This window comes from Phacochoerus africanus, chromosome 5, assembly GCF_016906955.1.
Source record: "Phacochoerus africanus isolate WHEZ1 chromosome 5, ROS_Pafr_v1, whole genome shotgun sequence".
Taxonomy (NCBI): domain Eukaryota; kingdom Metazoa; phylum Chordata; class Mammalia; order Artiodactyla; family Suidae; genus Phacochoerus; species Phacochoerus africanus.
The window spans coordinates 73,693,796-73,712,328 of record NC_062548.1 but is presented as its reverse complement, the minus strand read 5'-3'; the positions used below and the strand labels follow the sequence as shown (position 1 = coordinate 73,712,328).

Here is an 18,533-nt window from a genome sequence, read left to right as displayed (position 1 = left end):
AGTAATGGAATTATGAAATACCACCAGTACACCAGCATGTGTGTAATGAAAGTCCCAGGGGGAGGAAAAAGAGAAGGAACAGGAGTGATATTTGATGAGTAATTGTTGAAAACTTCCCAAAATTGATGGAAAACATGCATCTATACAAGGATATGGAGAAATTGGAACCCTTCTACATTGCTGATGGGAGTGTAAAATAGTGTAGTCACTGTGGAGAATAGTTTTCTGGTTCCTCAAGTAGTTAAACATAGAGTTACATATAGGTTGCCTTTTAATTCTCTTGATTGTGTACTTTGATGAACGGTTTTGAATTTTGATGTCTGATTGATATATTTTTACTTCTGTCGCTTGTCCCTTTAGAGGCAGTTTTTAATATATGGAGTGCAAATTCATTCTTTTACACATGGGTATTTAGTTGTTGCAGCACTGTTTGTTGAAAAGACTATTCTTTCCTTGTGAATCTTCTTGGCTTCTTTGTTGATTCGTCATAAATGTTAGTGTTTATTTCTGGACTGTCAGTTCTGTTCTCTTGATCTGTATGTCCATTCCTTTAGCAGTACCACGCTGTTTTCAGTACTGTAGCTATGTGATAAGTTTTGAAATCAGAAAGTGAGTCTTCCATCTCTCTTCATCACTTTCTAGATTGGTTTGGCTAATATGGATTCATGTATGAACTTCAGGATCTGCTTGTCAAGTTTTGCAAAGAAAAAAGCTGTTGTTTTGCTCGGAATTGCCTTGAATCTGTAGATGGACATGGAAATATTGCCAGTTTCCCATTTATTTTGATCTCCTGCAGTTTTAACAGTGTTTTGTGGTGTAGTAGTCTTATTTTTTTTTTTTTTGTTAACTATATTCCTAAATGTTTTACTCTTTTTTTATGTTATTGTGAACAGAATTTTGTTTCATTTTTGGATTGTTCATTTTTTGTTGAAATACAATTGATTTTTGTGTATTGAGCTCAGTTCCTAAACTGCTGAATTTATTTGGTGCTCCTAGTTGGTTTTGTTTGGTTTCCTTGCTATTTTTTGTATTGAAGATCATGTAATCTGCAAAGAGACAGAGTTTTACTTCTTCCACTCCTTTCTAAATTTCTTTTTTCTTTTTCTTCTTCTTTTTTTTTTTCTTTGTGTTTTTATTTCTTCACCCGCTGCATATGGCAGTTCCCAGAATAGGGTTCTAATCAGAGCTATAGCTACCAGCTACGCTATAGCCACAGCATCATGGGATCCAAGCCGCATCTGCGACCACAGCTTATGGCAACACCAGATCCTTAACCCATTGAACTAGGCCAGGGATCAAACCTGAGTCCCCATGGGTACTAGTCAGGTTTGTTACTGCTGAGCCAACTTAAGGATTTCTTTAAATTGCTTTCCAGATTGTCCTGGCTAGACCCTCTAGTGTGATTTTGAATGTAAGAGGAATAATAGACGTACTTGTCTTGTTACTAAGAGAAAAGCATCTGATCTTTCACTATTTAGTATAATGTTAGCTATGCATTTTTTTTATAAATGCCATTCATCTAGTTGAGGAAGTCCCTTTTATTTGCTGAGTTATCATATCATTAAAGAGTGTTGGCTTTTGGAGTTTCTGTTGTGGCTGAGTGGTTGACAAACCAAACTAGTATCCATGAAGATGTGGGTTCGATCCCTGGCCTCACTCAGTGGGTTAAGGATCCAGTGTTGCTGAGAGCCGTGGTATAGGTCGCAGACATGGCTTGGATCCTGTGTTGCTGTGGCTGTGGTGTAGGCCAGCAGCTGCAGCTCCAATTTGACCCATAACCCGGGAACCTCCATATGCCCAGGTATGGCCCAAAAAAGACAAAAAAAAAAAAAAAAGGTGTTGGTTTTTGTTGAGCTTAACAGTAGCTTTTAAGAGCCTGTTCCATATCAAGTGATATATTGTTGGGATGTAACAAGTTTTTATAGTGTATCTGGAGAAGGTTATCTGAAAATGCTAAAATTTATTTGCTAAATACCAAAGCTCTAAGAATTCTTTAAATGCAAAATTAAATTTTTTTTTAAATTTAGCTTTATATCTGCACTTGTGGCATATAGAAATTCCTGGCTCAGGAACTGAATACAAGCTGCAACCTATGCCACAGCTGCAGAAATACCAGATCCTTTCATCTACTGTGTGAGGCCAGGGATCAAGCCCATGCCTCTGCAGTGCCCTGAGCCACTGCAATCAGTATTCTTAACCTACTGCACCAGAGCAGAAGCTCTGAAAAGTTATTGTTAAAGTTGTTTATAGGAGTTCCCTGATGTCACTGCTGTGGCTCTTGTTACAGCTGTGATAAAGGTTTGATTCCTGGCTTAGGAACTTTTCATGCCATGGGTACAGCCAATAAATAAATAAATAAAAGTGTTTATAATTTTTATAAAACTTGAAAGCAGTGATGGGAGGCTGTAGGGTTTTGAATGTTACAAAAATTATAAGATGTGGATTGTTGAAAAGGAAGAAGAAATATCTTTTTGGACATTTAATCATGAATCTAATCATATCCAGTTTTAAGAGGCTAGACTAAGTTTATCATTCTCAAATTGGAATATTTCTTTCCCAGTGATATGTCAGGCATTGTCAGGGTAGTATGAAGCCATGGAATAAAAATGGCATCTTTTTTTTTTTAAATTTTTGTTTTTTTGTCTTTTTAGGGCCGCACCTGTGCCATATGGAAGTTCCCAGGCTAGGGTTCTAATCGGAGCTATAGTCACCAGCCTAGGCCACAGCCACAGCAACGTGGGTTCCAAGCCACATCTGTGACCTACACCACAGCTCATGGCAATGCTGAATCCTTAACCCACTGAGTGAGGCCAATGATCGAACCTGAGTCCTCACAGATACTAGTCTGATTCATTTATGCTGAGCCACGACAGGAACTCCAAAAATGGCATTTTGTCCAGTGGGGTTTAGTTTTGGGATTGTTTTTGTTTTTGTTTTTTGGTGGCATGTGGAGGTTCCCAGGCTAGGGGTCTAATTGGAGTTGTAGCCACCAGCCTATGCCACAGCCACAGCAACATAGGATCCAAGCCGAGTCTTCGACCTACACCACAGCTCACGGCAACACCAGATCCCTAACTCACTGAGTGAGGCCAGGGATCAAACCCGCCATGTTATGGTTCCTAGTGGGATTCTTTAACCACTGAGCCACAGCAGGAACTCCCAGTGGTGTTTAGTTTGTTGGGTTTTTTTTTTTTAATCAACATTTTATTTTGAAATGTAGATTCTCATACAGTATTAGAAATAATATAGAAGGATTGCTTTTACCCTTTACCCAGTTTCCAACAATGGTGACATCTTGCAAATCTGTAATAATATATCACAACGAAGATAATGACATTGATTCAGTCAGTATGCTTAATGTTTACATCACCACAGGGGACCCTTATGTTGCCCTGTAATAGCTACATCCACTTCTCTCTTATTTCCACTCCTTTTTTAACCTCTGGGAACCATTACTCTAATTTCCATTTCTATAATTTTGTCATTTCAAGAATGTCATATAGGAGTTCCTGCTGTGGTACAGTGGGTTAAGTATCTGACATTGCCCAGCACAATGCCAGCTGAGGTTCAGATTCAGCCTCTGGCCTAGGTACTTCCATATGCCATGATGCAGCTAAAAAAGGAAAAGAAAAAAATGTCATATAAATGAAATCATACGGTGTGTAATCTTTTAGTATTGGCTTTTTTTCACTCAGCGTAATTCTCTGGAGAACATCTGGTATCCGTAGTCTCTTCCTTTTTTTCTGATGTGTAGTATTCTGTGGTATGAATATACCGTAATTTGTTTAAATATGTAGCTATTGAACAAAAAGATGGTTGTTTTCTAGTTGTTGACTGTTATAAATAAAGCTCCTGTAAATATTCCTGTGCAGGTTTTTGATGAACATACCTCTTTATTGCTTTCGCTGGGTCGTATGTTGGTTGCATGTGTAGTTTTTTGAGAAATTGCCACACCATTTTCCAGGATGTTTATACCTGTCCCACCAGTAATGTGTGAGTGATCCCATTACTCCACAGCCTCACCAGCATTTGGTGGTGTCATTATTTTTTTAATTTTAGCCATTCTCTTATAGGCGTGTTGTGATATTTCATTGTGGTTTTAATTTAATTTGCATTTCCTTAATGATTAATGGTGTTGAACATCTTTTAATGCCTTTTTCTCCTGTGTCTATCATATTCAGTGAAATGTATTTTTTTTTTTTTTGCACATTTTATGGGCGGGATTGTCCTTTTTTTTTTAAACTATGGAGTTATGAGAGTTCTTTTACAGGTTTTGTTTTTGTTTTTGTTTGGTTATGAGATTTGCAAATCTTTTCTTCTAGTCTGTCTGTAGCTGAGAGAGAGAGGTACCTCATTACTGAGGGAGATGAGTGGGAATGAAAGCTCAGTTTCCCCATGAAGTCTCCACTGACACCACAGGGAGAGGTAGCTCATTACCAGCCATTACAGGTGAAAATAGTCCTACGATCCTGCATGGCCGTCTCTAATACCACATTGTCCTGGATGTTGTGGTGCCTCATTAGAGTTTTCCAAAGATTAAAGTCTGGGCTTCTCACTTGGCCTTCGCTTGAGTGAGTGAGGATAAGGCCAGTTTTTGTTTGTTTGTTTGTTTTGTTTTGTTTTTTGTTTGTTTGTTTTTTTAAATCTGTGGTATTTGGCTGGAAGAGAGTGGTTATTGTCCAGAACTTTTCTGTCTTGCTAGATTTCATCTGTTTTTTTAGCTAATGAGAGAAAGTTTTTGCTAGAGCGTTAGTCTGTGCTCTTCGTTCTTGGGTTGCTATTTTTAGTTCCAAGTCTGGGATATTTGAAGTAAAAAGAAAACCCAGGGATCTCACCACCATGTCATTCCTCAGGTCCCAAAGTTCCTAGCCAGTCTGCTTTTTTTTTTTCTTTACTTCTTTCAGATTCTTCTTAAATTTGTTTTATATATAAGGTCCAGAATTTTTCATTGTGCTTATTATTATTAGCAGGAGGAATAGGGAAAAGTAAGTTTACTTACTTCATTATGTGAGAAATGGCACCATAATTTAAAATATTTTTATATGAAATCAAATGTTGCATTAAAATCAAATAGAATGCCAGGTTATGACTGGCTGAACACAGAAATCTCAAAGAGATTTTATATTTAGGATATTTTTAGGCAGTACATCCCCAAAAGAGGTACTAGTTCTTTTTCTTATTCTTAATGGTAAATATGAGGTTGTAGGCCAGACTTTTGTAAGAGAGTCAAAAAATATAACGGCTCAAATAAGATCAAATTGTGTTTTCTCTCCTGTCCAGGGTAGGAAAGAGAGCTCTGCTTCTTGAGTCCATCTAAGGAACCAAGCTGGCTGGGCAACTGAGCCATCCTCATGTATGGCTTCCAAGGTTGTTCTAGACATCACCATTTTCAGTGGGCAAGAATAATGGTGATGGTAATGATGGTGCTAGTAAGGGAACATGGAGGTCAAGAACTTGATCTTTTAAAGACAGAAACCAGGAGTTGTACTTAAAGCTTTTGCTCATATCTAATTTACTCCTATCTCATTGGCCTAAACCTAATCATATAGTCATATCTGGCTTGAAAAGTAAGTGGAAATGTCTCTGCTTGGTGATCGTGTGACAGCAGAAATTGGGGTAAGGGACTTCTGTTATTAGAAGAAAAAAGGTGAGAATACTAGGGGGACAGCAACAGTCTTTCCTTTTGTAACTTCAGTGAAACATTTTTAGAAGAAATGAACCGTATGATCTTAGTTAATCATGAACCATTTTATTCTGTAGTTAACTGTTTTTTTCTTCTGTCTTGCCTGTATTATTGTAGGAGATCAGCATTACCCTCATGGTCAGATCTTAGCCTGGAATATAAAACTGATTTTTATATAACTATTTGGACAATATCAAGTAAGAACTTGTTTGTATCTTCTAGGGCTTACAGAGTCCACGGGGAATAGGATGCCATCCGGAAGCTGTATGTAGTCACATTATTATTGAGAGCCATGAGAAAGGATGTTTCAGGACTCTAACTGCTGAACGACCACAGCTGGACAGCCGCCCTTATGTTTTCAGATCTGCTGACTCCTCAGAAATGATCAGAGGACAACGGAGTCCATCATCATGGAGGAACAGGCACATCAACCTTTCCAAGTCTTTAGACCAGAGCGCCTCCCATTTCAGAGTTTGGAATTCCTTGCAGTTACAAAGTCCTTCCCCATTTCAGAACTTTATAGCTGATGACTTGAAAATTAGCAAGGGTCTTCGAATGCCATTCCGTGAAAAGTTGGACCCTTGGCTGTCAGAATTAGAACCTGCTTGTGTGCCACCTGAAGAAATGGATTGTCATTCTTCATCACAAATGCTGCCCCCAGAACCCATGAAAAAGTTTACTACCTCCATCACTTTCTCATCTCACCGACATTCTAAATGCTTTTCAGATTCCTCTTTTCTTAAGGTTGGTGTTACTGAAGGTAGCCAGTGTACTGGAGCATCTTTGGGGGTATTTAATTCTCATTTCACTGAAGAGCACAATCTTCCTAGAGATCTAAAACAGGAAAACTCTTTCCCTTCGTCATTTAAAACCATTAGTCAGTCACCAGATAAAGCTATGACTCTTTTAGCAGAGAATAGTAGGCAAGGTCAAAAATTATCTGTTGAACATTCTCACCAAGAAGAAAAGCTCTTAGAAAGATCCGATTTTAAAGGCAGTCATTCTAAGCCCGGTACCAGTGCAAATGATAGCAATTTCAAGGAAGTTCATTTTGCTGATAACCATACCCTCATTAGCATGGGTAGACCAAGTTCTACACTAGGAGTAAAAGAGAAGAATGTAATTATAACTCCAGACCTTCCTTCGCACATTTTTCTTGAACAAGAGCTCTCTGAACAAAGCAAAGCCCCACATGCAGATCACCATGTGAGAAAACACCATTCTCCCCCTCCTCAGCACCAGGATTATGTAGCTCCAAATCTTCCTTGTCGTATTTTTCTCGAAGAACGAGAACTCTTTAAACAAAGCAAAGCCCCACATGTAGATCATCAGATGAGAGAAAACCATTCTCCCCTTCCTCCGAGTCAGGATTTTATAGCTCCAGACCTTCCTTCTTCCATTTTTCTTGAGCAACGTCAGCTCCTTGAACAAAGCAAAACCCCAGACGTAGATCACCACATGAGAAAACACCATTCTCCTCTTCCTCAATGTCAGGATTATGTAGTAGAAAGGAATAATCAGCATAAGCCTAAATTACACATTTCTGATATGATAAATGTTGAAGCCAAATTCAGTGATGTGGTCTCCCCATCAGCCCCAGTAGTAACATCTGCATCTACTCCACCTTCAAATAGAAAAGCACTTTCTTGTATTCGAATAACTCTTTGTCCCAAGACTCCTTCCAAAGTGGATAGTGGAACCTTAGATAAAAGAATTCACTCTTTGGATCCTGCCTCTAAAACAAGGATGAATAGTGAGTTTAACTCTGACCTACAAACTGTATCTCCAAGATCATTGGAACCAACCTCCAAATTACTGACCAGTAAACCTATAGCACAGGATCAAGCATCTTTAGGTTTCCTAGGACCTAAGTCTTCACCGGACCTCCAAGTTGTACAGTCTCCTCTTCCAGATAGTAATATTACTCAGGACTTGAAAATCATACCTTTTCAGAATAGCCAGATAGTAACCTCAAGGCAAACCCAAGTGAACATTTCAGATTTGGAAGAATATTCCAATCCAGAAGGGACTCCGATATCTGCAGATCGGTGAGTCTCATTGTGATGCCAAGCAAGCTGATGGAATTTGTGATAAAAGGTTTAAAATACTTAAGCAAATGTCAGTTCTTGGGGGAGAGGCAGTATGATTTCTCTTAGGGGAGGTTGTATCTGCCTAATTGAGAAGTCTTTCAAGGAATAAACACCTGAGTGAGAGAAAACATCTGAAAGTAATATGTTTATGCTTTCAAAGGGCTTTTGACAAGACAACATCAAGTATCTTCAAACACTGAATTACTCTGAGAAGAATCTTGGATCATCAGTTGCTACAATTTGTTAATTTCTTATTTATTGCATTGGAGATGTACTGAAGACCAGGCTTTGGGAGAGGATACATGCATATGCTCCCTTCTCACTCTCATTTCCATGTCATGATTCCCCTCAAATATTTAGTATTTACAGAGAAACAAAGGTACCTCCTCGGTGGAAATTCCTGGCAGACATCACTTTAGCCAAGTTACCAAGTTGAACATCACCAGTAATGCACATCAACTTCATGTGCTCTCTGATGTGATGCCCTACTTCACAGTGGTTGTAGGAATGGAAACCTAGTTCAGGGATAAAAGCATTAGGTTTATACTGTTCAGCCTGATTGTAAGACTGTCATTAATTCAGTTCTATGTTAATGAATCTCTTACCGTATGGCTAAACGAATTACCATGTGTGTTTAATGTTTCTACCCTGATAGTTGAAAAGATAATGTATCACAGTGTAGTGCACTGGCCTTGGAAAGAAGGGGAAAAAAATGTTTACTCAGCATACACATGTTGTAGTCATGGTGGTGAGGTATTTAAATATGTTATATCATTTAATACTTATGATAACTCTGAGTCAGGCGGTGATATCCTTATTTACTATCGGGGAAATGGAGACACTGACATTGCTACTTTTTTTTAGCAAGCAGCGTTGTCTCAGATAATGCTGTCTGTTCATTCAAAGCAAGAGCTTATTCACCTCATGGTACTGTCTCTTCCAAATCCTGAACCCTACTTCTAACTGTTCTATCGACAGTCTTCTTAGACAAGTCATTTAATATCTTCAGCATATGGATGATTGGTGGAAGGAAAAATATTGGAAAGCTTAAAGGTCTCTTAGAGCCCTGAAAGTTAGTAATTGAGAAGTGGATTGGGGAAAAAAAAAAAACAAGATCAATCTGTGGTTTCAGTACTTTTATAAACAGTAGGGTGCTATAGAGATGAGTAATGATAATTTTTGTGTGTAAAAAATGTTAAGAAATGAAAAGATTGACAAGTTTACACACAGTACTTAATTCTTCCAAGTGATAAAATGCCATGTTAGCTGAATTCCTTGAATGAGAAGAAAATTATAGATATTTATAAATACGAACTAATAGTAATGCCATTTGTTCAGAATGTACTAGGCTGGGCATTGTGGTTGATATATCATTGTATACTTAGTATAATCATCAGAAATAGATATTGGAGTTCCCGTCATGGCGCAGTGGTTAACGAATCTGACTAGGAACCATGAGGTTGCGGGTTCGGTCCCTGCCCTTGCTCAGTGGGTTAACGATCCGGCGTTGCCGTGAGCTGTGGTGTAGGTTGCAGACGCGGCTCGGATCCTGCGTTGCTGTGGCTCTGGTGTAGGCTGACGGCTACAGCTCCGATTTGACCCCTAGCCTGGGAACCTCCACATGCAGCAGGAGCGGCCCAAAGAAATAGCAAAGAGACAATAAATAAATAAATAAATAAATAAAAATTTTAAAAAAAATAGATATTATTACCTCAATTTAGAGATTTTAGAAACCTAATACTTAGAAACTAATGTGTTTTTCCCAAGATCGCATGGCCATTAAGTGTTGGAGGTGGCGTTTGAACCTAGGTTTGTCTGATTCCATAAATAATTTGAAAAATATATATACACACACATACATACATATACACACTCAGTTTATGTGTGTGTTCATATATATGCATAAAACATGAGTTAGTATATATGTATTAAACTTATTTTGAGATAATTTTAGACTTACAGAGGAATTGCAAAAATAGTGAATTTCCTGTGTTATCTATTGCAGTGTAACCCATTACCCTGAAATGTAACGGCTTAAAACAATAAATGTTATCCCAAAGTTTCTGTGGGTCAGAAATCCAAGTGTTACTTAGCTGGGTGCTTCTGGCTCAGGGTCTCTCACAAGGTTGCAAACAAGGTATTGACTACCTCTGTGGTCCCATCTCAAGGCTGACTTAGAGGATGTCATTCCAAGCTCACTCACATAGTAATTGTCCAGAGTTTCTTCCTTCCATAAGGCAGCTCAAATATAATAGCTAAATTTCTCTCAGAGTGACTAAGTGAGAGGGCAGGGGAGGGTACCCAGGGCAAAACCTGGGTCTTTTTAACCTAAATTTGGAAGTGAATCTCACTACTTCTGCCACCTTCTATTAGAAAAAAATGAATCTGTGCTTCTAGCTCACCCTCAAGGGTTAAGGATTTCACAAGGGCATGAATACCAGGAAGCAGAGATCATTGGGGGGATATTATAGAGGTTGCCAGTATACCCTTTGCTAAAGTTTTCCTTTATGTTAACATCTTACCTTCACAGCTTAACCATAAAACATTTACCCAAACTAAGAATTTTTCCTTCATATAAAATTATGATTAAGTGTGTAGAGTGCTTTGGATTTCTCCTGGTTTTTCCACAAATGAACGTTTTCTGTTTTCAGATTCATCCCAAGATCTACTTTGCATTTAGTTATTCTGTCTCCTTAATCTCCAATCTGTGGCAGTTTCTCAGTCTTTCCTTGTTTTTTTATGACCATGACACTTCGAAGAGAACTGATTAGTTATTTTGGAGAATCTTTCAATTTGGCTTTGTCTGATGCTTTCTCAAGATTAGATTGAGGTTATGCCTTTTTGCATCTTATCAGGGAACACGTTAAGTTAATATGCATTACTGGTGATGTTACCATTGCTCACTTGGCTAAAGTAGTATCTACCAAGATTCTCCACTGTAAACTTAATGTTTTTCCTCTGTGAATACTAAATATTTGAGGGAGATACTGGTAGACTCTGCAGATGTCCTGTATCTGCTTAAACTTTGATCACTAATTTTAGTACCCCTCAGTAGTTCTTGTCTGTACCAATTATTACTCTGGTATTCTAATGGAGTTTTCATATTTCCTTCATTCCTTCTACATTTATTCATTGGAATTCTGTAATCAAAAGCTGTTGTTCCTCTACCATTTAATCTTTTAGTTTTTTGTGTACATCAGTATGGATTTGGGATATTTTATTCTTTGGATTATAATCTAATACTATTCAAGTGGTTTTGGTTTTAGCTGTTGAGAACACTTTCATGTTGGCTACTGTACCCAGCCCTAGCCTGGAAATCAACCATTTTTCTGAAATACTCTCTTTTCTCTTCTTTTCTTTTTTGTTTTTTTGAGAATAGGATTTTTCCCCCTAGCTTTACTGAGATAAAATTGGCATATGACATTGTTTAAGGTTTGGGGTATGTTGCTTTGCTATATATATAGAGAGAGAGAGAGCGAACAGAATAATTACCATCATAGCATTAACTAATACCTTCATCACCTGATATGATTATCATTACTCTTTTGTGAGAAAATTTAAGATTTACTCTCACCAACTTTGAACTATGTAGTACATTATTGTTAACTATCCTCATAATACCATGCCTAAATTCTGCAGAATTTATTCATCTTTTCATTGAAAGTTTGTACCTTTGACCCCGCTTCTCCCCATTTCCCCCAGTCTACCTGTTAAACAGCATTCTACTTGGTTTCCACAAGTTCGGCTTTTTTTTTTTTTTTGGCCACGCCCTTGGCATGTGGAAGTTCTTGGGCCAGGAATCAAACCCGTGCCACAGCAGTGACAACCCTGGATCCTTAACACACTGCAGTGACAACCCTGGATCCTTAACACACTGTACCACAGAGAACTCCCAGGTTTGGCTTTTTGGATTCCATGTATAAGTGGTATCATACAGTATTTCTCTTTCTCTGGTTTATTTCTCCTAACATAATAGGTCTATCTCTGTTGTTGCAAATGACAGAATTTCCTTCTAACAGCTAAATAACATTCCCATGTCTTCTTTTTCTTTTATGTCTTTTTAGGGCCGAACCCACAGCTTATGAAAGTTCCCAGGCTAGGGGTTGAATCGGAGCTATAGCTGCTGGCCTACGCCACAGCTACATCAACGCAGGATCCAAGCTACATCTGTGACCTACACCACAGCTCATGGTAACGCCAGTTCCCTGACGCACTGAGTGAGGCCAGGAATCAAACCCACATCCTCATGGATACTAGTCAAATTTGTTCCTGCTGTGCCACAAGAGGAACTCCTTTCATGTCTTCTTTATCCATTGACAGACACAGATATAGTTGTTTTCACATCTTGGCTAGTGTGTATCATGTTGCAACAAACATGGGAGTGCAGATAGCTCTTCGATATCCTGTTCTTACTTCCTTTGGATGTATATCCAGAAATGAGATTGCTAGATCATATGGTAGTTCTCTTTTTAATTTTTTGAAGAAACTCCCTATTGTTTTCCATAGTGGCAGCACCAATTTATATTCCCTCCAACAGTGCATAAGTGTTCCCTTTTCTCTGCATCCTCATCAGCACTTATTTGTTGTCTTTTTGATAATAGCCATTTGGACAGGTATGCGGTGATATCTCATTGTGGTTTTGACTTGGCATTTCCCTGAAGTGATGTTGAGCACCTTTTCATCTACCTGTTGGTCATTTGTATATCTTATTTTGGAAAGATGTCTATTCAGTTCCAGTTCCTTTGCCCATTTTTAAATTGGATTATTTATTTATTATTGTTATTTAGTTGTATGAGTTTTTTATGTATTTGAATGTTATTCCCTCATCAGATATATGATTTGCAAATATTTTCTCCTGTTCTGTAAGTTGCCTTTGCATTTTGTTGATTCTGTACAGAAAATTTGGGATTTGATGTTGTCTTCTTTATGGGCTTTTGCTTTTGTAGGTGTGCTTTTGATGTCCCATCCAAAAAATCATTGACAAGACCAATGTCAAAGAGTTTTCCCTTATGCTTTTTCCTAGGAATTTATGGTTTCAGGTCTTATGTTTAAGTTTTTAACCCATTTCAAGATAATTTGTGAATAGTAAAATAGTCGTTTCATTTTTTTTGGCCTGTGGTTATCTAGTTTCTCAGCACCTCTTATTGAAGAGGTACTGCCCCTACTGAGTATTCTTGGTTCCTTTGTCAAATATGAGTTGACTGTATATCGGGGGTTTATTTATGGACTTTATGTTCCATTCCTTTAATCTATGTGTCTGTTTTTGTGCCAGTGCCATACCATTTTGATTACTATTGATAGCTTTGTAGTATAGTTTGAAACCAGGAAGTGTGATGGCCTCCAGCTTTGTTTTTTCTCAGAATTGCTTTGGCAATCTTTTGTGGCTCCATACAAATTTTAGAATAGTTTAATCCTCTTTCTATGAAAAATGGTGTTGAAATTTTGATAGGGATTGCATTGACTCTTTCAGTGGCTTTGAATAGTATGTATGTTTAAACAATCTTAATTTTCTGGTCCAGGAATACAGAATCTTCCCATTTGTTTGTGTCTTCCTCAGTTCCTTCGTCAAAGTCTTTTAGTTTTTAGTGAACAGATCTTTTGCCTCCTCAGTTAAATTTATTCCTAGATTATTTTATTGATTTTGATGCTATTGTAAATGGATTATTTTCTGTATTTTAGACGTTTCCTTGTTAGTGTATGGCAACAGCTGATTTTTTTATGTTGATTTGTCATCCTGCAACTTTATGGAATTAATTGGTTATTTCTAACAGTTTTTTGGTGTAGTTTTTAGGATTTGCTGTGTATAAGATTGTATCATTTGCAAACACAGACAGCTTACGTCTTCCTTTTGATTGGGTGCCTTTCTTTTTCTTGTCTGATTACTCTGGCTAGGACATCCAGTACTGTGTTGAGTAAAGGTGGTGAGAATGGGCACTCTTGTCTTGTTCCTGATATTAGAGGAAAAACTTTCAACCTTTCACCATTGAGTATGATGTTAGCTGAGAGTTCGTCATACATGACTTTTATTATGTTGAGGTATGTTCCTTCCGTACCTAATTTGTTGAGAATCATATCATGAAAAGATGTTATATTTTGTCAATTGTTTCTCCACATCTATTGTGATAGTCATATGATTTGTACCTTTTTAAAGTAGCTTATTATATTTGTTGATTTGTTCATATTGAATGAGGCTTACATCCCAGGGATAAATCCCAGTTGATCATTGTGTATAATTCTTCTCACATGCTATTGAATTCAGTTTGGTAATATTTTGTGAGAATTTTTTTGTCCGTATTCATTAGAATTATTGTCCTGTGGTTTTCTTGCAGTGTCCTCATCTGGCTTTGGATTGTAAGGGTAATGTGGCCTGGAAGACTCACCTTACTTATTTGCACAGGTCCCTCCTTCTTCAGTTTTTGAACAAGTTTGAAAAGGATTGGTGTTGTTTCTTCTTTTTCTTCTTTTTTAGCTTTTTAGGGCCGAACCTGCGGCATATGGAAATTTGCAAGCTAGGGATCAAATCGGAGCTACAGCTGCTGGCCTATGCCACAGCAACACAGTGCATCTGTGACCTACACCACAACTCACAGCAATGCCGGATCCTTAACCCACTGAGCGAGGCCAGGGATCTAACCTACATCCTCATGGATACCAGTCGGGTTCGTTACCGCTGAACCATGATGGGAACTCATGTTGGTTTTCAAATGTTAACTTGCATTTCTGGAGTAAATAATCTTGGGAGGAATTCTCTCTCTCTCTCTCTCTCTCTCTCTCTCTCTCTCTCACACACACACACACACACACACACACACACACACACACACACACATTCTCTACATTTTGTTTAGGTTTTTTGCTTCTATATTTGTAAGGAAGATTGGCCTACTAATTTTTTTTTTTAATAGTTATTCCCCCAATACAATTTTTTTTTTCTACTGTATGACCCAGTTACACAGACATGTACACATTCTATTTTCACACATTATCATGCTCCATCATAAGTGACTAGACATAGTTCCAAGTGCTACACAGCAGGGAGTTCTTCTGATTCTGTAACATATCATAGCTATTACTCCAATATAATGCAATACAGTATTACTCTTTTGTTTAAAAATGAAGTTTTTTGGTTTTGAATAATTTTAGATTTACAGAAAAGATACAAACATAATAGAGTTCCCTTCACCTTTCTTCCAGTTTTTCCTAGTGTTAATGCCTTATATTGCCATAGTACATTTTTATAAGTTAGAAGGGTCAACACCTATACATTACTATTAACTAAACTTCAGACTTTTTTTGGATTTCCCCAGTCTTCCTGTTAATGGCCTTTTTCTATCCCAGGACCCAATCTAGTATATCACGTTCCATTTAGTTAGTTGCCATGTCTCCTTAATCTTTTCTGGTCTATGGGAATTCCTCATTCCTTCCTTGTTTTTCTTGATTTTGACAGTCTTAAGGAATACCGGCCTAATATTTTGTAGAATTTTTCCCAATCTGTGTTTGGCTGACGTTTCTCTCATGATTAGACTGGAGTCATGGGTTTTGGTAAAAAATACCACAGAAATGAAGTACCCTTATCACCTCATAGCAGAGAGTAGGTACATCCACATGATATCTCTGGTGATATGAACCATCATCCCTTGGATAGGATGGTGTTTGCCAGGTTTTTCTACTGTAAAGTTACCGTTTCTCGCTTTTTGAACTCTCTTCTTTGGAATTCAGTGATTCAGTCCAGCCCAGGGCTGGGCTTAAGAGAAAGATTAAGCATCACCTCCTTGGAAGGAGATGGATGGTGAGGCTGGGGGCATACCTACATGTGTTGTTTGGCCTCCTTCTATTGGCAAGATTTGTCTCCTTCCTCCTGTTACTTATTTATACAATCATTTATATACTCCATTCTGTTTTAATATGGATTTTTTTTGTAATCTTTATACATAATTACAACTTGAAAAACTTGGTTCCCCCAATGACATATAAACCTTTTAAGAGAAGGCTTTGTTTCTTGTTTATTATATACTATGTATTTAGCACAGTCTCTTAATTTATAGTGGACTTACAGTAATTTTTTTAAATGAAAGTATGTTTTCACTTGAACTGAAAGTACCCTTTCCTTATATAATAGCACTCTAAATTGAAAATTAAATTTAAAAAAATTATACTCATGTATAATTACCTTGTTGTAAGTATCTGAAAAAGTGAAAGTTTCTATAGAAATAGCCATTTGAGTTTGATGTGTCTCCACAAAATATTCCTTGAAGCCACTTTGCAAAGAGATTACAGTATTTGACAAGCCAAGGATATGACCTGCTGTGTCCTTTCTTTTTTTTTCAGATCACCAGAGGAGATTAAGACCTTGTTCTCTCCCTTCTCCGGAAAATTGTCATCTGATGCAGTCACTCAGATAACAACAGAAAGTCCAGGAAAGGCCGTGTTTTCATCTGAGATTTTTGTTAATGCTAAAGATCGTGAACATGAAATTCCAGAACTCACTACCCAGAAGGTGGGCAAAGGTCTTGTCAAGTTTGCTTCATCATCTTCAGTCCAACAGATTACTGTTCCTCATAGCACAGATGGTAAGAGAATGTGATTGTATGTTAGGTCATGTTACTAACTTGTGTGTGTAATTATCAAAGAAATTTCTTAATTGGGTGTTCCTAGTGAGAGAACCGAATTTTAATTTTAAACATTGGGCTGACATGTTTTTATCGTCTTTTATTTACATAGCTATGAAGAGAATATAATTTTATTATGGTTTTAATTAAATTTCTAGTGGAGTTAACTGATTTGAAACTCATGCTGTTTGTGGTTGACATTTTATTTTCATCTCAATATATACATAATAATATATAAGAATACAAGTAGTTCAGAGAGACAGGTGAATTATTTGGCTTTTTTTTTTTTTTTTTGCTGTAGTAAATGTTGCATATTATAATAAATAGATAGTATAAACACAAAGCCAGTCTGTTTCTTGCCATAAACATGGACCAGGTCGACTGTGTCCTTGCTGTCTTTTAAAGCATGGAACCCAAGATTACCTTGGATTCACCGTCATAGTCAGCTAGAAGGGGCGAAAAAGCACAGAGGAGTGCATGTGGGAGGCTTTTATGGGCTAGGCCTGGAAGTGGCCCACATCACTTTCCACTGACTAGGAATAGTTTGGCTTTTTTTTCCAGGATGAAAAAGAAATGGGTTTTGGTGAACAGCTAGCAATCTCTACCATAAGGTCTACATTTAGAATATTTTGATAGTGCTTCTACTATACAACATTCAAAATTATAGCAAATTATTTTCTTTTTTAGATAAATAATTGGAAAATTAACAATTGAGTTCCCATTCTTCCTCCAAGTGTGGGTGGGAACTTTAAATTACTAAGTGTAAAGTAGTCAATATTTGTACAATATATATTTTTAAGGTTTCCTACTTATAAGCAAAAAGTTTATCTATCTCTAGAACTAGATGGGATATCCCTACAAGTATAAAAAAATTGGTTAGTTCTGCATTTAAATTACACTGAATTTAATTTGAATTAAATACATTTCTATGTTGAGATGGTAATATTTCTTACACATTTTTGCTGTGAAGTAACAGTATACCCCCAAAAAGAATATAATAAATATCACATAGAGCACCTTTAATGTATGAGTTACCTATTGTCACAGTGATACCATACAAGAACCTTAAAAATCTCAGTGCTTTATAACATTTGTTTTTCTCATTCTTGGGCTTGTGAGTCAATTGGAGTTTGGCACCAGGATGCGAAAATGGTATAATTGTGTTCCACATGCCTAGTTCTGAAATTCAGGCTCCCCTGGGCTGTGTTATTCTCATGTTGGTGGCAGAAGCACAAGAGGGTAACTCCAGCTATGAAAGTGTATTTTACATCTCTTCTGACATCAAATGGATCAGTCTATGTAGAGCCCACAGTTTATGGTTTTACCTTTGCATACAAGTACCTGAGAGAAAGGACTCCTTTAAAAGATAAATATTATTTGGTTTATCTATAAAGTATTATTTTAAATACTGTGGATTCAAAAGTAAAATTTTGAATTTTTTCCAAAAAATTTTAAAAGTATATAGAATAGTATGTTAAATATATGACCACATACCTACTACTCTGAATTAACAAATTAAGAATAATGTTATATGCCATATGTTTAGTTTTAGTTCCATTTTCAAGTTTTTTGAAGAAATAAATTTTATAATTGAACTCTCTTTACCCTTCTCTAGTCCTTCCCCGGAAGCAACCATTATTTGCTGCACAATCACTTCTTCTCCCTTACATAAGCAGATTTCTGCATCCAAATACAAAGGTGTTGAGAATTTCAAAAAGCCGCTTATCTATCTCAGAATTCTTCATCTCCACATGATAGCCGTTCTTGCTCTGGGTCCATTGTAATTCTGCCTAATTGTTGTCCATTTTCTGCAAACTTTGAACTAAATGGTAAATTTAATCATCAAGGTTTATTTACAGCAATGGAGGAAGAAAACTATTATTGGTATTCTACCAATAATGACTACAGCAGTATTCAAATAGAAGTGGAGGCTATAGCCTATTTTTCCTATTGTTTAAATTCTTCTCTGCAATTTTTTGTTCGCCTTGATTGAATTCAGCCAGGTTCTCATTGGCTGAGTTTTTGCTTGATGGAGTGTCACAAGTATTCTTAAGTGGTCTGAGACTTTACTAGCCCTGCACATGTAGGTTTATGGTAATTTTTAAAATTTATTTTTGTATTAAATTAATTTTTTTGTTAGGGTATAGTTGA

The 18,533-nt window shown here is 37.0% G+C and overlaps 1 protein-coding gene across 4 annotated transcripts in view; it reads left to right on the top strand.

Annotated features, from left to right (window-relative positions):
• Positions 1 to 18,533, top strand: part of ALMS1 (ALMS1 centrosome and basal body associated protein) — a 163,269-nt gene that overhangs the window by 83,613 nt on the left and 61,123 nt on the right. For all 4 annotated transcript variants that reach the window (XM_047781767.1, XM_047781769.1, XM_047781768.1 and 1 more), the window contains 2 exons: positions 5,906 to 7,731; positions 16,102 to 16,343. In XM_047781767.1, coding sequence (XP_047637723.1) covers positions 5,906 to 7,731; positions 16,102 to 16,343 — 2,068 coding nt within the window. The remainder of the gene's footprint in view (positions 1 to 5,905; positions 7,732 to 16,101; positions 16,344 to 18,533) is intronic.